Source organism: Opisthocomus hoazin, chromosome 7, assembly GCF_030867145.1.
Source record: "Opisthocomus hoazin isolate bOpiHoa1 chromosome 7, bOpiHoa1.hap1, whole genome shotgun sequence".
Classification (NCBI taxonomy): domain Eukaryota; kingdom Metazoa; phylum Chordata; class Aves; order Opisthocomiformes; family Opisthocomidae; genus Opisthocomus; species Opisthocomus hoazin.
Window position 1 is genome coordinate 69558582 of NC_134420.1, and position 24511 is coordinate 69583092.

The following is a 24511-nucleotide window of genomic DNA, read 5'->3' on the forward strand; positions in this document are numbered from 1 at the left end:
GTACATCTGGTTCCAAGCATCCCATCTCTCAGCATCAGCTCTCCCTATGCACTGTGTAGTGACTCTGTGAGCTCTGCACCGTAAGGAGGATTTTGTGAGGTGGCAGCATGGCTAGGAGTGAGGTACTGAAAAGTCTTTGAGGATCTGGCCCCCACACTCAGTCCAGGGAGCTGCTGGTGTAGAAGCAAGACTCACTGGCTGGTTGTAGCAGAGAAAACTGTGTGGTTGTGTCACAGCTCTCTGGGTGCCATTTTCTTGCATGATCCCATGATCTTCCATCTTGTCATGCTATATTTCAGGTAAGAAGCACAGCCTCACATCTTGCTGTCCGCATATCACCTGATGTAGATGAAACAGAGAGCAACTTCTGCTTGTGGTGTGACAAGGAAGCTTTGATCACTTGGACAAAATCAGGGTTAAAATGGAGCTCAGAGGCCCCTTCTCTTCCCCTTATGCAGAGGTACCGTCTTCACCAGAGCTGTGGCTGTCGAGTACTTGAGGCCATTGTGACTTTGGCTGCTGGTTTTGATCACCTTAAGCTGACGCTCATAGAATCATTAAGGTTGGAAAAGACCTCTATGATTGCTAAGTCCAACCGTTCATCTCCTGCTCATGGGGCACATCCTGTGGCCAGCAGACTGGAACTGACTGTCTCTGGTGGCTAGTGTTCATGCTGCTGTGTGAATTGGCTGCTAGGAGCCTTGGTGGTGGTTGGCACAGGTGAATTTCTTCTTGGGCAATATGAAGTGTCAGCTAGACAAGGATTCTCGCTGGAGCTGGCCTGGAGGTCCAGTGGCATCTCCTGCCTTCACATCCCCTGTTCATGTATCATCACCCTTTGCTGCCCAGGCTGCTGGAGCAGATAGCTTATTCCTTGTAGATCTGAAATGAAAACCTATAATGAATATAAATCATTCTCTGCCCATGCTGCTGGCAGTCTCTGCCTTGCAACAGCCCAAACTAAACACTTCTGAATGTCGTGGGTTGGAGTGTCTGCCTTGCTTTATTGTAGGATTGAGCTATGAATGGAAGGTTCACAGATGATGGGACACCTCTTGAAGAGGGTCTGGATAAAAAATATTAGACATGTTTATTGAGGAAGTACAGAATGGTTTTGTTTGTTTGTTTTTTGTTTTTTTTACGGGTAGGTAGCAGTGATGTTTGTACTTGTATCACCTGTAACACATTGGGTATCAGGTTGGAGGAAGTATTTGCTTACAAGAAAAGCTGATCAACCTTCACTGTGGCATGCTTCTGACCATTTAAATGGATTTGCAGACCTACAAGCTACTTACAAAGGAGAATAAACCTTTCAGGAGCTTAATAAACTCAAGATTTACATAAAGATATTATTTTTTCTCAGTGGGAGTAATGGTCTATTTGGACAAGTCACTTTGGTATTCCTCATCAGGAGGAATCTCAGGGAGCCAGGGCATCACCTGAAGAGCATGCATGAGCTCTGGCACCCTGTGAGGCTGAAGGTGGAAATGGCCTCTGCCGTGCACTATAAATGTGTCCTTTGTTTCCAGCTGAGGAAGCCTGAGGCAACAGGAGTTGAAATTTGGCCTAAAGTCATGCTGGTAGCAAGATGTTTCCCCTGAGTCACAAGTCACGGAAATTGTTGGCTTGCTTTTAGAGATTTTTGTTTCAAAAGTTTTTTTGTTTAATCTTCCTTCAAGTGCCTGTTAGGATATGATCCTGAAAGGTAGGCATCTATTTAAGGTTGTCATCAAGGTTCCTTCTGTTCAGGGTGGTAAAAATGCAGAGCAAGTGCAAATGGTAAATAAAGGATCTTTAGATACTAATAAAGTGATAAAATGCTAGATGACATTCAAAGATAGTAAACAGGGAGCAATACCATGTTACAAAACATTCACAAGGGTGAGCTCCAACTTAGCTGCTACGATCCAGAAAAGATATCTTCAAACTGTGGCAACAGCTTTGAAAACACTTCCAGACTCAGCAGTGCTTGAAAAGGAAAACAGCAGGGGGGGAGGATTATTGGGTAGGAAAAAATCACAAATTGGAAAATATCACTTGGCTTTTCCTGCAGGTCCACAGCGGGTCTGCAGTTACATTGTGTGCAGTGCTGCTCCCCCATCTCAAAAAGGACAGGCAGAACTAGAGAAGGACACAGTGAAGGACATCAGAGATGGCCAACGATATGGAACAAGTTCTGTGCGAGGAAAACTGAAATAAGTGAGACCCTTCAGCCTGGAACAGAGATTAACAGGGAGAGAATACGATGGAGGTTTGTAAAAGCAGCAGTAGCGTGGAAAAGATTTAAGGAAGTACTGAAACATTTTTTTCTCATGATGGAGAGATGAAGGGGCACTAACAAGCAGTCAAGCGGGAGGTTTTAAAGTAACAAAACAAATTTCCTTTCGCAATACACATTTTAACACGAGGAACTTAGAAAAGTCTACAGAGATTCAAAAAAATCAGGGAAGAAAAGTCCTTTTAGATGCAGCTTAGCAATCGCATGGAAAAATGTCATGCCACCTGTCTGAGGTGCTTGGGCTAGGATGGGATGAAGCTCCCTCTGGAACTGGTTATTTTCCCCCACTGATTACAGCAGGAACCTAAAAGGTTCAATTTAGGCTAGATGCGTACAGTTTGGACAGCGAAAGGAAGGTGTGATAATGTTTCTCACCCTTTCTGACAAGTCCTCCTTGGAACTGGCTTGCACAAGACTTGTACGAAGATAAATTCTTTCAGGTACAAGGTGATGCGCCCAACTTGTGATCAAGTCAGCAAAAAGCCAGCTTCTGTGGCTTGCTGCTGGAAAAGCACAGGGACAGCAGTCGGTGTCCTGAAAACAAGTAGACCCAGAAGGACTGGAGCAAGATGGGGTGGCTCAGAGTGGAGAAGTGGCAGGAGGAGAGACGGTCCAGACCTTCGGCACACAGCCGGCAAGACATCAGTGCACAACCGGTATCAATCACTGCTTATGCTGAAAGGGAAGTAGAAGTGCTGAAAGCCACGAGTCTTCCCTCAGCTGCGATAACAATTCTGCGTTTTACAGGTTCAGCTGGATTTGTTTTGATGTTTTTGTAATCTCTTCAGTTGCATTTTGAGGCTACTTTCCAAAGTGGTCGCTTGTATTTGTGGCTTGGGGTTTTTTTTTTAACAGTCATGACGTGTCGTACCATTTTGCCTCTGATTTTCCTCCTGCACCTCACCGAGCAATGCTGCTGTGGAGCCTATGCTCTCTCAGGTGAACAGGAATGTGCGTATCCTAAGCTGCAGTTCTGTTAAGGACATTGAGAAATGCTCTAAGAAACCAAAACCTTTCTTAGTGTTTCACTGCTAAGCATGCTGTGGCAAGGCAACCTAAGCAGGAGAAAGAATAACAGGCAAGTCTCTTATTCCATGTTTTTCCCTCGCGGTTAGTGATTATCAGTGATTTATTTTGTGAGGCCCACTCAGACATCCACTTGGCCTCGTTTATGGATGTCTTGAGCTCTCCAAGCTGCAGCTGAAGCCACTGGGAGCTGTGCGTTGGACCTACGAAGTGCTAAACCACAGTTCAATATCTGGAAAATTGGCGCTTTTGTCTCTGCACCTACTTCATTGTATGGAAAACGAGGGCAGCAGGGCCTTTTGACGTTAGCAATGTGTTGTGAAGACAAAGGCAAAAAAGTGACTTTTGCACTTTGTTTGCAAGACTCCCAGTTCCTCCTGTGACGAGCGTCCCAGAAAAGTCCCACAGGGAATTATTCATGTTCTATTCAGTGCAGAGGTTTGGCGCTGTGTGGAAAATAGGGGCTCAGCTGTCACTCAGCCTAATCAGTGTGGAAAAAGTGACTTGGTGTCTTGCCCCCACTGTGTCAGCACCTCCAGGAGGTAAGAGACTTGCAGGAAAAATAATATGCAGTCATTTCACGGAATATGGGCTTGAGTTCAGGGGGATAAGTAGAAGCTAGCTTTGAGGCTGTGCTACTCAGTAAGTCCTAGAGATGTGAGAGGGGATGTGTGTGGTAGGACCAAGAATGGGGCTGGCTCTGTGTCCAAGTTGAGGGGTAAGCAGAGGAGGAGGAGAAAGAGACATCCTTTGAACTAGGCATAAAACAGCTGTCAGAAGTGGGGCAGCTGTACAGGGAAGGGGGGGGGGGCTTGCCAGAGACATTTTGGGTATGTGGCATGATTATAACAGGTGGTTAAAACCCATTGAGCACAGCCTTGGTGGCACAGACAACCTTTAGTCTGGCATTTCTGAACTATTTAGTGCTTGACTTTGTAACCTTAACATTACTGGTCTCTGTTTTCCATGTAATAAATTGAGAGGTAGCAACAGAAGTTTCAGATACACATGACATCTCCTTGAAATGGAAACATTTGATTTATACCACAGTCAAATAGCTAGCAGGGAGGTAATTTATTACAAACAAAGGAAAATGACTGGAAGGCCTTATTCTTCATACCAAATGCTAGGAAATAGTTATTACTGCTCTAAATTTCAATAGTAGAACAGTCACAGCCCTGGGATCAGTAAATTTATTTCTTTTAGAGATTATGCTAGCAAATGCGTCAGTTCCATGTTAGACTTCAAACAGAAACCCAGAACCACCCTGGCTGTGACAGGAGAAGGTTTCCTGCCCTGCAGTGTGACTTCTACCAAATACCATTGGGCTACATATAAAATGAAATTAAAAGCCCTTCTACAGAGCCAGTGCTCTGTGGCACTCTTTCAAGCAGATCTCAGTGCCACCCGAAGTACCATCTTTGTCACTGAAAACTGATGCTGCCAGCAGTGTTTGATATGAATTGAGCTTTTCTTCTTTTTGAGTAAAGAAAAATACTGGGTTCTTGTAAAGATAAAGATTCGAGCAGTGCAAGAGGGAGCACCAGAAAATTAATCACCACCAGACACTGAAAACATTGTTCATGGCAAGTTGCTGTACTTTGGAAAATAGAAAAAAAAGTACTACAATTTAAGAAGAACGTATTTAGCTAAAGACATTAACAGCTGGCTCTGTTCCTGACAAAGGATTTAGTAATTTCTGTGATGAATAGCAAATAGTTTTGATGTTATCTGGGTCAGTATTTCAATACAACATCTTGTCCTGGCTGCAGAATGTGTTGGTCTGTGCTGATGCTTGACAAGGCCCGTTAGATCCACAAGCCAAACTCTGTTCGTGTAAAGAGCAAAGACGATATTTAAATGACTTCAATGCATTATGTAGGATTGTGAAAGGAAGAACCATTTTGCCATTTTCCTTCTGGCTCTATAGGTCACATTCGATTATATCTTCCATACCAAAATTGAAGTAATAGAAATGGGGTATTGCAGTAAAGAGGGAGAAAGGAAACAGTTTTTTAACAACACGGCATCTAGGACTGATTCCCTGGTACTCTGGGTTGGATGGACTCTCTGTTGTGGGAGTCTTTGTAGGTACAGAGCGGCTACAGCTAGAGCTGATTGTCCAACCTGTGAGGAACACGTGGCTGCAATGACCTCCTGAGATGCTGTTTCAGGTGCAGCTTTCAATGGTTTTATGATCCCTGGGGCTCTTGAGGATGGGAATAATCCTCTGGCACACTAGTATCTGGAGATGCGCACCTGGTCCAGGCCTCTGGAAGAGACATCCCTACCTGCGCTTAGTGGTAACAGGCAACATACCTCCTTCTCTACTTGATTTTAAACAGATGTGTGGCATTTGACAAATATGGGATAAGAGGCTTTATTATAAGTAAGAATATCAGACTGAAAGGACTTCTCAGTGCTTGTTAGCAGTCTGGAAAGCTCTTTAAATGCAATGTCAATGAGAAGGTGAGAATGAGATGTGTACGCCGGGATCCTACCTCTAATGGCTGGGGGCATAAAATGAAGCAAGCAGCAGGCTAGGTGATCCTGAAGGAAGAGATGTGGTGATACACGTGAATTTTGAAATGGAAGGAGGAAGCAGGAAAAAATACCAGCAGAAATGTTGGGGTAGCAGCAGGTGTCTCTATGGACGCAGAAATAAATCTCCAAATAGCAGAGCTCCAGCAGAAAGTTCAGAAGCAGCCATAAAACATGCAGTGCCATCTGGGAACAACCTGGATTTAATTAAGAAAACTGTTTGCAAAAGAGATCTGCTGTACCTACAAAGCTTTCTCCTTGGACACATTGATAGATCTCCCAATAGCAGAGCCAGGTTAGGCGCTGGAAAACAGAGCACTTGAACAGCTTTACCTTTTGCACAAAGTAATGGCTGAAGAATTGTACCAGCAGAGGGAGCGGGACACCAGATTTCTTTTTCCTGCATATGTATCTAATCCAAGGAGATTCCAGAGAGAAACCAGATGTCGAAAACCAGACTTCACCCACCGATGCTTTAGAGAAAGTGTTAGCTGATGTAAGTTTTCTCCTGTGGCTATTAAGTAGCTGTGAAGGCAGAAAAAAATCCTCCAAACATGCACTGCATCAAATATTGTGGAAAAAGCTCACAATGTTTTTAAGGTGTTGGCCAGACCCTTCCAGGTTTATTTTATGTTCTGTCACGAGAGATCCCAGATTTGGGGCATACGACAGAAACAGGACTGAATACTCTGAGTAGTGGGGGTGCAATATGCGGTGAGAGTTGTATAAGGAGGCTGGGTCAAGTTCATTGTGTTCTTTGGGGGAAGGTGGCTGTGCTCCTTTGGCAGGCCCTTTAGGTGTGATGCGGTGCTGCTGCAGGGACGACATATGCAGCATCAGCAGTAGATCACAAGTCCTATGCGTCCACTTGTGGGGCAGAAGAGAGTTCACAGCGCTGGGCTACGAACGTGGCAGGTATGAGGCCAAAGAGGAGGGTGCGTGGAGCTCCAGCCAGATCTGTCACGTGATAAAGGCGCAGAAACACGACAAACCTGACTGGAAGAAATCGAGGGAACCTGAATTCATGAGGTCCTTCTGGAGAGGGGCCAGGGATGTCAATGCTGCTTGGTGATATGACAAAGTCAGCATGCTGGGGCTGGGCAGCGAAGACCAATCACAATCTGCCTGACTTTGCCCAGCACGGTAAACAGATGGGAAGAAAAGGATAAAAATCAACTTCACGTTCACAGACAGTTCACGCCATAAAAACCTCATTCCCCAAAGCAAAAAGGCTCAGCTTGCAGTTGCGCTCCTCCAAAGGGCGATGTACCCAGCCTCCTGGGGCTAGCAGGGAGAGCAGAGCACAGCTAAAGGCACTATCCCGAGCCTGGGAGGCCTTGCTTTCTCCCAAGTAATTTATCCTTCTGACTGGCCAGCATGTTTTCAAGGGAGACAAGCACACACACACGCACAGCTACTCAGCTCATCTGAGTGCTTGCCATTGGCCTCTGTTGAGTTGCGCTGCCCTGTACCCTCCCAGGTGCAATTCAGATAACAAGCGTGCAGTCAGCAGGTCCACCAGCCTTGGGATCATCTAACAGCCTGCTCTTCTGCCTCCAAAGCATGCATCACTCAGGACGAAACTCCCCTGCCTCTAGCAGCATCAAGATGACTTTTTTTCCCCAAGACAAATCACACAGTTATTTAGTGGTGATGCTGAGGGCTTGACTAGCACAAAACTTCAAAGCCAGTTGGGATGTGCTGTGAAATATTTCACGGCCTCTAGCTGCCAGCGCAGAAGCATACCACCTCCTTAGATCCTCTGTTACATCTGCCAGTGCTCTGCAGGTTTCTCGGGTGCCCCATGGCATCTTAAATGACACCAGATATTGTTGATGTTCAGGTCAATGAATTAAGCCCTGACTCACCTTCAGAAGTGGAGAGGACTCGCATTAAGAAGCTTTCTGGAGTGAAAGTGCAACCTGTGTGATGGGAGACCAGGCACAGGGTCCTTGGGGAGTAGCTGCGAGCTCTTCTCTTGAGAGCTGGGACTGGAGACCTCCACAGGCACACATGTATCATCCAGCTGCTCCTTCCTGAGCAGGAAATGATCAGTAAGGCTAATCCTCTTTTCAGGCACCAGGCACAGAGTCAGTCTAGGGCATCAGAAGGAGCTGAATCTTCATCCTTCTACAGCATATTGATCTGAAGGACCTGTGAAGGCCAGGGGCCAGGACCAATTTTATTGGTGAGGCTAAGTCACATTGCTTGCTTTAATCTCCATTCTTTTGCGAGTGGATCTGGAGAGGAGATCACTTTCTCCAACAGCACAAGATACGTCGCAAGGAAGGAGTTAGAGGAGGAGATCTTTCGTTTTGGCTTAACTGGCCAGAGTGTGGAGCAGCCTAAAGGAGCTGATTTGATGTAGGCTGGGAGAAGTGCGGGAAGGAAAAGCTGAGGACAGACTGGACAGCTGCTGCTCAGGCAATACCTTATATATCACTGGGAGTTATAAGGGGTTATAGAGCTGATCTGAAGACACCAAAATCTTTACAGTGATCTCAGATGATCAGGCCTCATTCCTTCACCATCTCTTTTCGTATAGAGAACAAATCTCTGCCACCAGGAGGTAGTAGAGATTTTTGAGTTTTTCATGCCACTTTTCATGAACTCTTATCTCCTCAAAACACCATCTGGGAAACTTCATAGGTGCAGATGCATTGAAAGAGCCAGGACTTTATTATCTGCAAGAAAGCTGCATTGTAAAACTGCCCAGTGTTGCAGTTTTCTTGCATGTGTTACACAGAGTGTTGCTGATTTTGGGTCCTGCTGTGCTTCCTGCTGATGTCAAAAGCAATTGAAAAACTGGCATAGAAGATCACTGGGCAGAGGACATCTCTGACACTGCATCACGAGCTCAGTATTGTCCCAACAGCCATCCATCCAGGCACTTCCATGCGTCAGCATGTTCTCTTTCCAATGATACCAGCCTCCAAATCTGGGGACAGCGAGAAGTACACGAAATCTTACCAGATGCTCAAGAAATCAGTGTGGGTCCCACCACAGCTGCCTCCTGCATCACAGCATAGAACTCCAGTTCCTCCATGCCTCCTGAACGCTGAAGACTGTTCAGAGATCAAATCCTGGTTTGAATGGGAAGGGCAGGCATTAGCAGGCAAGCGGTTCATTGGAAATACCATTTGGATTTATTCCAGAAAGCACCTTATTTCCTCTGTAAATAACGATTTCCTTTCCCTATCCCTACTGCTGCAGTCAGACTGGAATCTGAAAGTCCAGCCAGACTTTGTCCGCCCCAGTTCTCACCGCTCCCAAGAAAGATCTTCTGCTGGGCTACGTGGTCACAGCTCTACTGATAACAGCACAAGAACCTAGCTGGGGCCATTCATCATTCTCAGACCTTGCTGAAGAAGAGGGAGTTGAAAAAGTAGAGCAATGGATATAAACCATCAGCTGCTGTAAATGAGCTTAACTCTAGCCGTCAAAGAAGGAGGGTAAAGGCATGCTCAGTACGTCGCAAAAACGGGTCTCATTCCATCTTACGTGATGTAGAACACAGCAGCCATGTGCTGTTTCCATTTGTGTGGAGTTTTGTAGCCGTTGCCTTTTTTTATCATTGAGCCTGAGCAGAGGTGCCTTGGATGAGCCTTAGGGAGCAAATACCTGCAACAACCAGTTGCAACTTGGACTGAGTCGCTTCCCTGTTTCCCCTGTCTTTGCAATGGGCATCAATAAATGGGCAGTGCTACTGCTAAGTAAATGTTTCCAGGAAACGTTAGAGAGAATGGGCTCAAAGGAATAACTACCTTCCTTCACTACTTGGTAACAAAAATGATGAGTGCCCTAAGGCTCCTTTTTTTGCTAGCTTTAGTTAGAATAAATGTACAGAGCTGGGGGCTCACATTTTTATAAATCTTGGAGGCAAATACTAACTACCCCTCTGTCTCCTAGTGACCGAAGTGGATCAGAGCATGGACATATTCATACAAACTGTTTTGCAGCATGGGGACTGCTTGAAGCTGGGCTGCTGTCTGGACTACAGGTGAACAGTAAGAAAAAACGTGCAGGAGCCATTTCTCGGGCACTGCCCCTGGAATGGTGTGTTCGGGCCCGGCGGTGTCTCCTCTCGCCCCCGGCCTGCTGCAGGCTCGGAGCGCGGGTGAGCTCTCAGGGCTGGGTTTAAGCTGCTCCCCTTCCAGGAGTGAAAACCACAGCCTGGTTTGGGATCGAGAAGGCGTATTTTTCTAGCTCAGCTTGTTCCGTTGTCTGCATGGACACATCTCACTTGACAGCCTCCTCCTTTTTCAAAATTTCTGTTTTTTTTCTGTTCTTTCCATTCCAGCTCATTCTCATTTCTCTTCCTTGTTCTTCAATGTTACTTTTGTTATTTTCCTGGCAGCTTTCTCCTCCATTCTTAATACGCTCTCTGTGTCTTAGTTTCAGAACGAATTCACTGTTTCTTGTTCTGCCTCCCTTCAATGAAATCAACTGGCATTAAAAGAGCTGCCTAGCTCATTGCCAAATCAAAACCTTTTAATATCTGGTGCTGCTCTGAAATATTTTGGAACTGGACTTCAAATTTTGTTCCAAGCTGGAATCTCCCCAGTTTTCAAAGAGAAGAGGAAAAGCTCTTAAAACCAAGCTGCCAGCTTCAGGCATCTTTACACTAAATGGTTTCATCTTGTCAGTGAGTCCTTTTTGACCTTGATGCCAACAGACAGACCAGTCCATCCTTCATCCCGGGTGTGCGTGAGGCAGGGTGCGCAGGGACTGGCTATGCTGCACTGACTTTCATGGGTACCACCTAAGGGGACAATTAGAGGAACTCCAAAAGTTACAGGCTTTCTTTTCCCTATCTACGGGTCCAGCTTCTTCACTTTTATGCTAGTTTCACACCAGCAGGACTTGTCTGAGAGGAGAACTGCGCCCATAACATGCAAAATAATTTTCTCCAAATGACAGGAGAGAAGCCCTAATTGCCATGCCATTTTAAAGATTCTTGCTAAGTTGCAGTCCAAGTCAAAAAGTGACACATTCTTGCTAAAAAACCCAATACTATATTAGAACAAAAGCAGTTAATTTGGGATGATTGACTTGTAATTAATTTTTCACTTAAAGAGTCACTTGGCATGAAACACTCCTCGCTGTGGCAGGTTTTTTTCTTTTTTCACTTGTTCACAGGCTCGAAGGTGAGCTTCATTTAGAAGGAAACAGGCACTGACAGACCAAAGCTGCCTGTGTTTTTTATAGCTTGCTACTGATAACAGCTTAGGTCAGAACCTCCTCAAAGAGATGAGATGGCAGGATTGGCAGTAACCTCTGTTCACGGGCACAAATCACCCCTTTCTCTTACCTTAGGTGGGCTGGGGAGATACGTGAAGGAGGATGAAGTAGTGAATAAGGACAGGGAACTGGCTTGGCAAACAGGAGAGCTGGGTTGTATTCGTCACAGCCTGTGGTTGATCTGCTTTAGGATCTCAGGCAGTCACTGCAGCTCTGAGCGTTTTTACTACCCCTCTTGCCCCGTGTCTTTCCCTAAATCCTTTGGGCCGTTTGTCCAATGTGGGGACCTACTGAGCCACCACTGTTGCATCTTCAGGGTATCTTGCAAGAGAAATAAGGAACTGAAAAGGAGGAAATGATGCTTCTTGCCTCGTGGAGAAAGAACCAGAGCCGGCGTGGTCAGAAAACAGGCAGGTAAGGAAAGGTCTGCTTTTTCAGGCTCTACTCATGTGAGGAGCCTCACTGTTCGGCGGCAGCACCATCCGGTGGGATTTGAAAGGCAGCTGTGAAACACACTCAGACTCTTGTTCCTTTCTATTTGAGGCTGTCTGGGAAAGCTGTGAGCAGCAAAAAAGACACTGGGACCGTCTGTCTGCAGAATCAGCAAGATGATCAGGAGACATTGACATTGTTCTCTCACTCGCGAGGTTATTTTTGCAAACATATGGCCTGCGGTTAAGTATGTGTTTCTGAAAAACTGTGGCCATATTCTGTGGCCATTAATGGTGTAAGTCACTTTCTTCTCTAGAGAAAGATACCTGTTTGTACAGTCTGGGGGAAATTCAACCTGTACAACAAGCTCCAGGTTAAATTGATGCTCTTTTCTGGATCAACCCTTAGATTTCATTCACAGAGTGGTGAATATACAAATCTCTGCAAATTCACTTCAGCATATTTATGCAGCTAGCGACTTTGAAGGGCCTCTTGACTTGGAAAGATGAAACAAATAAGTCCCCATGTGCCCCTCATGATGTGTCTTTTTCTTGGTACTAAATGGCAGTTCATACATCATACGCAGCTAGGCTTCCTCTGCGCTGCTTTAACCGTAAGTTGCAAAAAGCCAAATTGCAGAAATGGCAATCTGCTTGATTTTTCTTAAAAGAAAAATTGTCAGCATAGTAAGAAGTCCAAAACAACGCGAAGCTGCAATTCATTGTAAGCTTTCAAAGAGACAGAGGGTACCACTGTGCACCTATTGCATAGAGTGATGTTGGAAGGGAACCGTAGGCAGGAGCAATTTCAAGAATGGCTTTACTTATATTATCATCTAGCGACGTTTAAACATGCATAGCATGTCCTTGAAAGCCTAGGGATAAAAGGAAGAGAGGAGATGAAAAATTAAGCCAGAACTAAGCTGTTTGGAAAGAATTTGAAGCTTAGTGTTGTTTCTGGGCATGTTAGTTTAACCTTCAAATGAACCAGTCATTTCTTTCCTTCTCTGCAAAGTAACGCTTTTAAGTCCCGAAATTTGACTTTGAAGCTGAGATCAATGCTGGTAATGTTCTCATAACACCAACTCCCACTGGAGGTGAAACTGGGAAGGAGGGGACTTGTGGTTTATTCAGAGACTCCACACAACACACCAGGCGAGTGATTTTTGCATCAGCTGTGCTTCCCTAACTAGGACAGAGAATTTTAATCTTGCGGCAGGGGTTCGAGCCTTACCAGCTCCTACTGACCCAGCACCTCTCAAAGCCAACTCAGCCCTCAGTCGCTTCTGTCCTGCAGTCTGTGAAGTCCTGGAGGGGTCCGGGCTGCTTGTAACACTCCACAGATCAGAAGTAAAAAAATGTCTGCTGTCAGTGGGTGTAAATTCACTGTGCAGGAGTCTGTGTTTCTGTTGGACGAATATGAGAAAAAAAATCTATAAATTGAAAAACATTAAAAGTCACTAATCTTGTTTCATAGCTAGCCTAAAAGGGGATGAAGAAGCTGTGAAATGAGCTACACCTTGAATTTCTGAGTTATAGGTGGTTGATTTATCGCTGATTTGTAACTGCCGTTAGGATTACCTAGCAGTGTGGCAGGAGATGAGAAATCAAGATCAAGAGAGTATTTAATCTCTTAAATGCATTTATTATATCTGCATTCCTACACATGGAAACGTTAATCTTCAAAGCACCGAACAAACACTAACCAGCGAATGACTCCCCATGCACAGCCACGGCAACGGCTATTTTTAATACATCTATTATTTGTTTGCGCTCATAAAAGCCTGTTTTGTGCCATCAGCTGATTTAGCAGAGTACGGAAAGGAGAAGGATGAGTGTGGACAGGGGAGGAAGCAAGGGATATGGAACTGCTTGCCCAGATCCCCCGCGCATCAGTTAATGGAAGTGGCTGGACGGAACAGGCGTAGGTGAAGATAAGGTATGATTAGCCACAAAACCATGGAAGGGCTGGGAAAAAAACAGAGTTGATTACTAGATAGAAGTACATCTTGGAGCTAAAAAGCCTGGGTAGTGATGGTCTTTTCAGCCCAGCGCAGAGAAGCGCAACAAGGACCAGTAGCGGGGAAAGTGGAGCAATTCCAAGCCCGTTACCAAAGAGAGAATTAGCCTTTGGCATGAGTTACGGAGCCAAATGGTGAGTTTCTCCCCTCTTTTTTTCAAAGGCAGGCACGGGTTTGGAGGACACCCCAAGGCAGCCATCCCTTCTCCTTCCCCGTGCTCTCCTGCAGTGTGGGGGCACGGGGAAACCTCTCCCCCTCGGAGTCCTCCGAGGCCAAATTTGGCCCCGGTCCTCTCCCTGACACCAGTGGGCAGCCCCTGGGGGTGTCTGGTCTCCGGGTCTGGACCTGCAGGTAGCGTTTCGGGGACATCTTCCTCACCGACGCTAAGCCCCGGGTACCGCCGGCCTGCGGGGAGCTGCGGGCCGTCCCGCAAGACGGCCACGTCCCTTGGGTGGGCACCCGCCCGGGGAGGATTCACGGGGCTTGGCAGGAACCGGGTGACACCAGGGTTTATCCACACAGACCACAGCCGCTCTGAGGAGAGATCCCCGCCCCCCGCCTTCAGTGCGCCGGGGGCACGGCCCTCACACCCCCTCACAGCCCCCTCACACCCCCCTCACAGCCCCTCACACCCCCTCACGCCCCCCTCACACGCCCTCACACCCCCTCACACCCCCTCACACCCTCTCACACCCTCACAGCCCCTCACACCCCCTCACACCCCCTCACAGCCCCTCACACCCCCTCATACCCCCTCACAACCCCCTCACAACCCCTCACACCCTCTCACACCCCCTCACAGCCCCTCACACCCTCTCACACCCCCTCACACGCCCTCACAGCCCCCTCACAGCCCCTCACACCCCCCTCACACCCCCTCACAGCCCCTCACACCCCCTCACACCCTCACGCCCCCCTCACGCCCCCCTCACAGCCCTCTCACACCCCCTCACACCCCCTCACACCCCCTCACAGCCCCTCACACCCCCTCACACCCTCACACCCCCTCACACCCCCTCACACCCCCTCACACCCCTCACACCCCCTCACGCCTCCCTCACAGCGAGGGGCGGGGGGGGGGAGAGGCCGGGCTGGGCGCGGGGCCGCCGCGCTGCGGAGCCCGTCCTGCGCCAGGCGGCGGAGTCAGAGCCAGCGGCCCGGCGGCACCGCACGCTGCGGCGCCCGTGCCCGCACCGCCTTCCTCCCTCCCTCCCTCCTTCCTCCTCCTCCTCCTCCTCCTCCCGCCAGCCCGGCTCGGCTCGGCGTCCCGCCCGGCCGCTCCCGCCCTCTATGGATGGGAAGGCAGCACCCAACGGCGTGGCCACCATCGAGGACCGGATCTTACGGATCACGGGCTACTATGGATACTACCCGGGCTACTCCAGCCAGAAAAGTAAGGAGCCCTCTCGCCTCGCCCGGCCCTTGGGGGACGAGGGGGGTGCGGGAGGTGCCCCGTGTCCCCCTCCCCACCCTCGGGGGTGCGTGTGGGGGGCGCCGGGCTGAGGGGACGCAGAGGAGCGGGGCTGGGGGGGCAGGAACTTCGGCTCCCGCAGCTCCATCCCGCAGCCAGCGCTCCGGAGGGGTGCGGGGACCTTTCGCTGTCGTTTTTAGTGTTTTTTTTTTTTTTTTTTTCCCCCATATTTCCAACCCCCCCTCCCTTCGCCAGGGGAGGGGTAGTTGCTTACCGGGTGCTCCGCGCCGCACCGGGAAAGTTTCGGTGCCGGTGGGTCCCCCCCGCCCCGGGCGGCATCTTCTAATGAGGAGATTGCTCATCTTCCTCACCAAACTAATTAGATTTTTCCAGAAAAAGTGGAGAGGGACCGAGACGGGTTTCCCTTTCGTGGCGTTTTAATGCGAGACGCTTGTGGTTGAGGGGTTTGCTGGAGGTTTGGTTTATTTCTGCCTTAAAAGAAGCAGCTGAAATTAACGCAGTCGGTCCTGGCAGAAATTCACTGGTTTTGATTTGGAAGTTCTTAATTGGGGTTTCTAGCAGCCGGGAGAGCATCTGTGGGCTTCTCTGAAATTGTGGATGTCCCAGTGCTCTGTAGAGCTATTTAATGGGGAAAGTTAGGCTAATGAAAGAAATAATTCATTTTTACCACCCAGGGAGCGGGTGCATCAGGGTTTTATTGTCTAATAGTTCGTCTGCAGTTTGCAAAAGCCCTGGCGTGCCACAGCTTAAAAAAAAACGAGGGGAATGGAGGCAAAGCGGGGGGGAAAAGAAAGGCAAGGCGAACCCCCCACCTTAGCGAGGTGAGCACCAAGGAGCAGGTTTTTTTCCGGCGTGTTTAAACTCCCCGTGGAATCGGAGGCGGTGAACTGCTGTCCAGAGCAGACGGCGCAGTGCCCTCCAGCTCTATTACGACAATAAACCAAAACACACTTAGTGAACGGCTCATATCAGATAAAACGTGCCTGTGGGCTTCTTATGGAAGAGGGAGGAAAGCCGTGCATTGAAACCAGGAAAAGAAGAATTCCTTGGTGTGATGGTCAGCTGGAAAAGCGAACAGTCGAGCCCAGCAGTTTTATTCAGCTGTTATTTGTAGCACGCTACCAGCGTGGCAGGCGTTACGATCCTTTGGTGAGGTCAGTTGGTCTGTCCGTAGTCAGAGGAGTTGGGAAGAAGCTCGGAGCGGTCTGGAGGAATGGCTGCGCGGCAGTCCAGGCACTGTTGAAGTCTGAGCCAGGTGGGACCTGTGCCCCACATTCGGCAGCGGCTCCAGAGGATCTCTACAGTGTGATTTAGCAGAGAGAGGTGAGGATACTGACTTAATACTCTGTCACAAGTTTTCTTCAGTGGCAGAATGCAATTTTTCAGTCTGCAGCAACACTCCCACTCTCTATCAAAATGCAGACCTGAATTCACTGTTGGCAATGCAAGTGGCTCTGCATGGGTGCATTGGAGAGGCCAGGAGAGGACGCTTTCTTAGTCCAGGACCCGGCTCTGCAGAGGCTGGAAATTGCATCTGCTTAAAATTAGATAAAGCATGCCGGGAGAGGCCAAGGCTTTCACAGAATCACTGAATGTTCGGGGTTGGAAGGGACCTCTGTGGATCATCTAGTCCAACTCCCCTGCCAAAGCAGGGTCACCTAGAGCAGAAGTGCTGGCTCTTGGGATCTTACTGCAAATCTCTGAGCCTTTGGTAGCTTTGAAGACTGGGTGCTGAGGCAAAGCAGAAGTGATTTGTATCTCAGGTTTTGCTGTTTGAAGAAAATAAGCAAAATTTGCAGTTATCAGGCTTAAATAGGAAAAGTGAAAGTGCGTAACCCAGAGGTATCTTGATACTTAAATGTCCTCGGGTAAATGAAAAGCATTTACTGCTTCTAAGCTATGAATGCTTTCTAAAGCAGTCTCATAAGTTTTGGAGTGCTTGCAGTTGGAGAGTGACTACCTTATCCTTGTGGCTGTGTGTTTTCAGTTTATGAAGTACTTCAGTGTGTTAGGATTTTCACAAAGATGTCCTGCCCCTACCTGGAGAAACAACAGGCATCCTTCAGGCATCTTGAACACACAGCCTCTTGGTACTGAGGCAGCGAGAGGCACTCTTGGAGGTCCTGGCGTGGAGATCTTACTCCGTTCCTGTGTCTAGGCTGAAGTGTCACCTTGAAGTGGTGTTGCTTGTATGTGCTGTTGATAGTTCTCTTAGCTAATTGTTCGGTACAGCTACAGCACCGTCAAACTGTAAACGCTCAAGGTGGGAAGTTTATATGACTAATTATTAATGTACTTGATATCTCAGTTCATTTTGGTGAGGGCATGATTTTATCACAGCTTTCCAAATACAGTTTTAGCGCAACTGAACAATGCTGGTGGAGAGCAGCGTGCTGGTGGCACGCAAAGTGCCCAAACTTCCAGGTAGGTTGTGTCCCTACCTCCCCAGTGGCAGAGGAGCCGTCGTCCTGTCTCGTGCCCAAACCTGTAGCACGTGCAGTCATCTCCTTGCGCTGTTACCTTGCTCCTGCCTGGCTCTGGAGGGTGCCTGAGGAAGAGGGCAGCTGGGGATGAGCTGTCATCCCCAGGATGGCTTTGTGCTGTCTGCTTCTCGGGTGTGATCAGAGAGCTGGCCTGGCACCAGATGGGGATGTTATGTGGGTGATGACAGCCTGCTGATGGTCACCACCTTCCTTGAGGCTCCTCTTCATCCCCGACCTGCTGTGCCCAGCTAGGGATGGGGAGATCTCTCTTGATGAGGAAAGGTGGAGGCAGGGGTTGAGTGGTCGCTGTTCTCACTATTGAGGGGTCCCGGAAAATGACAAAAAAGCTCAAGGCTCTGTGAATTGTGCTGGTGATGTACATCCCTCAGTGCACTGGCGTGTATTCCATGGTTTAACTGGAGATAATGCCTAGGATTCTGTGTGCGAAGGCTAAAGGCTGGTCACAAATCATTGAAATCTGGTGTCAGAGGACTGTAGTGTTCAAGAGCTGTTATTGCAAAGAACTGCAGTACTTTCTAGAGACTTTTTCTTCATCTTCTCTATTTGTGTGCACTAACCTACTTCAGACTTGGGAGTGAGCATAGCATGATTCTTTTGTTAATTTTAAGCCAGGCACTTTTGTAATTTTATTTATCCTTAAAAAAAGCTGTTAGAGAAGGGAAATACCTTGTTTATTTCTCTGTAAGCCATCCGGTTAAGCAGAAGCATGCATTTTGGGCTGGTATTTGCGTCCATGCATATTGCAACCCCCTCCCCTCCTAGCCTGCGTGATAAGTCAGGAGTTGGAGCAAGACATGATGGGATTTTTTTCCCCGACCTGTTCCTCAGATGAAGAGGGCTCTTCCTGATCCTGGTCATCCTATACTGTTGGATGCGTGGCTTGATCCCTCAAATCCTGCATTTAAAATGTACAGAGTATGTATGAGGCCTCTGGCTTCTGTGGGAAGGAAGAGGGGCCGTGTCTCTCTTCCAGAATATTTCTTCAAAGTTACTCCATCATTTCCCAGGGCATGATGCTGGTGTAGATCAGATGCTCCAGCCTTTGACCTGGGGCTGCAGATGGTGCTCCCGTGTTTGTGACCTCTTGGCTTCACGTTGCAGTGTGTGCCTTTTCATTTGGTCTGATCCAGCTTTTCCATCTCCACAAGCAGCGGGAAACCCTGTTCCCCCTCCCCATCCTTGCCATAACTTCTCATTCTTCTCTGACTTTTTGCTGGTAATACAATCATATTTAGCGTCTCCAGTCTTAAGAGCATGTATGGTTTTTGGGTTTTGTTTTTTTTTCTTTTTACACTCTTTCCAACTGCCACCCCATCTGCCTTCCATCTCAGTACTGAAAGCTTTTTTACTTTCACACTGCAAAGTTCCTCTCCTTCACGTCTGTCCTAACACTTTTTCTGTGCCTTCCACGGAACTAAAATTGCTCCAGCCAAAGTTTCGCATCTCTAAGCTTCATTGGCTTCACCAAGTCCACCTCCAAGTCAAGCAGTTTCTGCCTGTGTAATGTCTTTTTGGTGTCCACCATCCACAAAGTCTTATGTCTTGTCCTGGCTCTCAGCATTGCAGATCTGCATTTCTGCACTGCTGTTTTCTCAGGCCCGGATGAGTGCAGCATAACTGCACTGAAAATGCGGTGGCTGTGGTTCTCCTTGCTCTTCATGTGGACCATCACCTTCTCTTTATCATCACGCTTAGAGAGCTCCTCTGAATATATAAAGCTTATTTCTACCCTTCTGGTGTCTCTCATTGAGACCCGGAGGGTTTGATTCCCACTGCAGCAAGCCATGAACGTCAGCCTTCAGCAGGCACTTGCAGGACTTTTAAACATTTGTGCATTGTCCCATGCTGCTTCGAGCTCCCCTTCCCCTCTCCTTCAGACCGGCCTTGAAACCCTGGGGCTGCGTGAGCTCCCAGGAGTGGAGGGTTCTGTCCCGTGTCCGTGCAGCAGCGGGGCTGTCGGCTGTGTTCCCGACGCTGGGTGCCCACCCCTCGGGTGCAGCTGCGTGGTCAGACGGGGAGCTGGAAAGCCCTTGCAGCACTGTCTGTCCTTACCGGCACTTGGTACGCGGGAAGAAATGCTGAACCGGTCCTTAACATTTGTACAGTTGCTGAAGAGAATAAGCTTTGTGTTTTCTTACTTCACTAGAACGGTTCAAGCAAGGTTTGGGGGTTTAAATTGGCAAGTTAAGCCTCAAGTCGGCAATGATCATAAGCGTCTGCTTAAGCCTGAACTTGCACTAAGCCACTGGGCTTTGACAATGTGTTTAAAGTTAAATCCGTGCTTAATTGGTTTGCTTAATAAGACTGGGATTACAGGCACGCTGAGCCAGCATCAGTGGCTTGGCAAGTTGGCTCTCTTGCTCTCTGAGCAGCGTAAAAGGCTGTAGAGGGGAAAGCTAACTCTGAAACGTTGGAGGGAATTTTCTCCTGGTTATTACAGCAGCTGTGCCAGCAGCTCTGCTGCAGTGCACATCACATGGCAAACCAGATCATCTCCGTGCTTACTGAACGCCGTGCCCTCCCGGCGGCTTGTCACTCCCAGCGAGAGGAACAAAGTCTCAGCCTGCTTACTGGAGGCACCCGGCTGCTTCTCCAGCCGTTCGCACGGCCCTCGGTTTCCCCGTTCAGAGCACACGCGACGGGAGAGACTGGGAAAGGAGGAGTCGAGGAGAGGTGCTTTGAAATTTTTGGTGGGTGAGGCTGGTTTCATTGAGTTGTCATGAGGGGGTCTGGGAGAGAGGCAGTGGTGTCTGAGTCAGCCCCTGTGTGAGCTGAAGTCTCAGGGCTGCTTCAGCCTTTGACACTTGTGGCGGCTGCCCCTGTGCCACCTGATAGTGTTTGGGCGGCAAGGACTCCAGAAGCAGGCCTAGGCTGGAATAAGCTTTATTTCAAAGCCCTTCCCTTCCCTGCTGGGCTGAGATTTTCCATCAGAGAGTTATTCCTGGCCCTTGTTTTAGGGAGAGTGTGCTGCAATGGGGGCTGGATTGCAAACTGTGGGTTTAACAGTCTTTTTCCCCACCAGCTCTGGGGGCACAAGCAGATGCCACGGCATAGGATGCAGTCCTGTTGTAGTTGCTTCTCCTTGCAGGCTTGTCTCTCTGTTCAGGAAAAAAAATAATTAAATAAATATATGGCTGTGTGTCAGCACTGGTAGCAATAACTTACAAACTAATTTCTTTCAGCAAACCAGATTTTATAAATATGCCTTTGCCCACTAATTTTGGCAAGACCGGGTATGTATTCTTTAATGGAGTAGGGCCAGGCTTTGGGCAGATTTCTGTTTGTGCTGGAAGGGACAGTACGGCATCCTGACACTCGTGGCAGGAGTGTGGGACCTCCCCTTCACTTGGGGACTCAAAGGGGTTTGGGGGATGAGGGGCCTCGTTAGCTGGCAGGAGAGGAAATGGGTTCAGTCCTTGGCCTTTTGTCAAGGACTGATTTGATCTCTTTGGGTCTAATCCGTGGGGAGCTGAGCCATGAAGCTGTGGTACCTGAGTATGCCATGGGATACGGTGTCATGAATGAGAGGTTAGGTCACTTAGATGATCACTCGGAGGTTTTGCAAGACAAGATTTTACTGAAATTTTAGAAAATGTGGTCTTACACAGTTCATTGCCAAAGTTCACTCTATTACTTATTAAATAAATGGAATACAAAAACAAAAGGGGTCTTGTATGGAAAATGCACCACCACATACGGGTACGGTTCTGAACAGTTGTGGGTAGGAGGGATGAATTTAAATCATCAAAGACACCATGGGGACCAGGGTGGTGGGGAGCATACCCTTGCAAGGAGAGCCTGGCAGAGCTTGGCTTGCGTAGGCTCGCCGAGATGGGAATATGGCTGCTGCTCCTAATACATCTTGGGAGGGTGGACAGGGAGATGTGGGAAAGAAGAGTTATTTAAACCCAAATGGCATGCTGGCACGCAGACAAATGGGTATGAACAGGCCATGAATAAATTAAGGCTGGAAATTAGCAGAAGGCTGAAATTAATGGCCAGAAAGTCTCTACCAGTCTTATGTATCTAAGTAAGAATTATTTCTCAGGCTTTAAAGATGCCTCGTAAAGAAGTTTGCCAAGATTTTGAGAAAAATTACTCCTGTTTGGCAGGGGAAGTTGAGACAGTAAGGTTGGGGGAGGCCTGTGAATTTTCCAGAGGTTGCACGGAACAATCCATAAAGTTTGCTGGAGCGATCTCTTCCCCCACTGGTGACTGCACAGCAGGTCTTGCATTGAACCTGGCCTGGTGCTGAGGTTGGCAGAGGTGCTCTCAGTAATGTGGTAGCCTTCTATGTGTCCTTTCTGCCTGCTTTTCAGTTCCTCTGCCTTCTCATGCTCATTTGCTCCAGCCCTCCTAGCAGAAAGGCTCCCTCACTGCTGGGCCCTCTGAGCGATGGTGGCCCGGCTCTCCAGCAGCCTGCCACTTCGCCTTGGTCATACTGGTTCACTGGAGGTGGCTGTAGGCTCACTCACCTTGGCGTCGTCATGGCAGCATGGAGCTGCGTGCTGCCTTCTCTCCATGTTTTTCTGAAGAGAGTTGCTGAGCTTCTGGCTGTGGCACTCTTCTGGAGTGCACAGAAGCGATATCCCTCCTTTTGGCTGTCCTTCCAGCACTCTTTCCCTTACGTTGTCCTCCCCATCCTCTCAGGATGCTGTATATCTGATCTTGGTTAAATGTGGTAAAAATAATATTCCAATGTGACAGATGGTTCTGAGCAAACTTTTATCCTTCCAAACCTTGCATTCGTTTTTTTTATTAGTGGTTTTACAAGTTTGCAATTGTTTCTTCTGCATATGTGGAAGTTGATGGGCTTTTCCTCAGCTACCTTCATGGGAATTCACCCATGAAAGTGAATTTGTGGCTTGCTGTTTGCTCAACAACTGATGGCAGGAATTTTTTTACACGGACCTGCTGCTGGATGATCACAATAATGCATAATGAAAATGCCCACAAAAAAAGTCACTGTCTCTTTGTGGCAAATGTGAAAACAGGGTTGGGGAAAAAAGTAAAGTGCTTAACTGACTGGTTAAGTTATTCGCCAAAAGTAAGTGGACCAGGTCTACTGAGTGAGACTGAAAATCTTTTTTCTTGCAGTAAGGTGAGGTTCCCTGCTGACCCTACAAATTTGGGCTAGCCCTCTGCAGAACTGCAAATTTGACTTCATGAAGATGGAATTTGTAACCTTATACCGAGCTGATACCCAGGGTGTGGCTTACACAGTGGTGGCAGAGCTGTCAGAGCATCCTGGGCACTTCGAGTGGCAGCAGTGACTTTATTCAAAGGCATGAAGTATGTGTTCAAGACACAGGCTCTCAGTGTATCTGCCACACAAAGACCTTTCTGTTGTTACTTTGAAACCATATTGATTCTTCCTAGACTTCCTTTGCAAATACTCTTCATAAAATGGACTTGTCCTTTCCTGCGTTCAGCTGGGCTGACCTGGATCAGGGGTAGCAGGGTGAGGGAGAGAGAAAGGTTTCTCTGCTGTCCTTTTCTAGAGGCAAGGAATGAGAAACAGATTTGCTCCAGTTCTGGTTTACTTATGACCTAAGGCACGGGAGCAGGATTCAGGTCTTGGGTGGAAGATGATGTTTCCTGCTGTTTCTGGCAATCTTAAAGCTGTTCCTTGTTTCAAAGCTGTCCTGTCAACTTTGTCTGATGCAAGACCTCCCATGTCTGTTCTGAGTTTCCTTCAAGATTCTGATTACATTTTTGGTTTGGAGGAATGCATGGCAGTTCATGGGTCAGTATGACTCCACCAAAGCAGTTCCACCAAATCCACTCCTAGACCAGTCATAGACCTGGTAGTGATCTGGAGTGAGAAAGAAATTGTAGCTTGAGGCCAGCCTGGCACTGCTTCCAGTTTTATTCCTTCCCGTTTCAGGCATTCTGTGCTTGCATTATGACTGGAAAGTGGCTGTTTGTGGCACTGAAGCAGCACCGCTTGAGCAATTGCCTGCTGAAGCAATATATAGCACAGATATCTTTCTTCCTGCAGAGGCTTAGTCTTCTGGGGGACGTTTTTGGTGAGGACTAACACACACCTTCATTATTAATGGGATAGTTGGAGATGCTGTGCACCTCACTAAAAAATAGTTTCCTATTGGGGACTGATTTTTCATATGATTCATCGAAACACAGCCGTGCAGGTCCATTCCAGCTAATGGGCATCATACACCTGAATGTCTAAGGACAATACTGAAACCACGTGCTGCTGTGCCAGTGTAAGATAAGTGTGAAACAGGCCTGGAACACATGTTCTCCGTCAGAGTGCTCTGGGGCAGAAAAGTAATTGCATTAGTTCACACGGTGTGATTTATATTCAGCATCTTGAAGTAAGACAGCATAGCTGTTGTAGTGAAGTTGATAGTGCAGTTGTTATGACCCTTTTCTTTTATATGTCTAAATCCTGGGACTTCTTTGCAGCCCTGGAATTGTGTGGGTGCAGACTGGGGTTTTTCTCTGCAGTGCCAGAAATAACCTGTTGTGTGATATGTTACAGGGGCTAGAATGTGTAGCAGCTTGTATGCAAGTGGGATGCTTCGCAGTGCTCCACCAGAGGAAATTCTTCAGTGCTGACAGCCTGGATGGTAGGAAGGTGAACTCTTCTTGGTGTTTCTGTACCACAGTTTGGCCTTCTACCTGGGGAGGATTGGTTCTATGTGCAAGAAAGCAGTTGCTCAATTCTCAGTATTCGGTGAGGCTGCTAACACAAAGAGCAAGTGGAAAATGATTGAATTTAGCATGTAGCGGGAAGATGGAAAAGAAGACGACATCTGATGCAGTTTCCTAATTTTCTGTCGATTCTTGCTTCTTTCCAGGGTGGGATGGAATGGGAAAAAGGTGAGGAATTAGATAAGAAGAAAACTTTAAACATTTTGACAACACTTCTTCTGAGAACAAATTTCAGACTGGTGAAGTGTCTGTAATGTCACTGAGGAAGTGCCACTTCTCACACGCGTTGAAAAAAGAACCTTGGAGTAAGGAACAAAGGACATTTTTCAGCTGAAAATCATAGTTGACCTGTTGTTGGT

General features: G+C 47.8%; 1 protein-coding gene across 2 annotated transcripts in view; it reads left to right on the plus strand.

The window, feature by feature from the left end:
• The first annotated feature begins 14800 nt into the window (after positions 1-14800).
• Positions 14801-24511, plus strand: part of SLC35F4 (solute carrier family 35 member F4) — a 130787-nt gene continuing 121076 nt past the window's right edge. For both annotated transcript variants that reach the window (XM_075426133.1, XM_075426134.1), the window contains exon 1: positions 14801-14931. In XM_075426133.1, the coding sequence (XP_075282248.1) occupies positions 14829-14931 (103 nt within the window). In that variant the 5' untranslated portion in view covers positions 14801-14828. The remainder of the gene's footprint in view (positions 14932-24511) is intronic.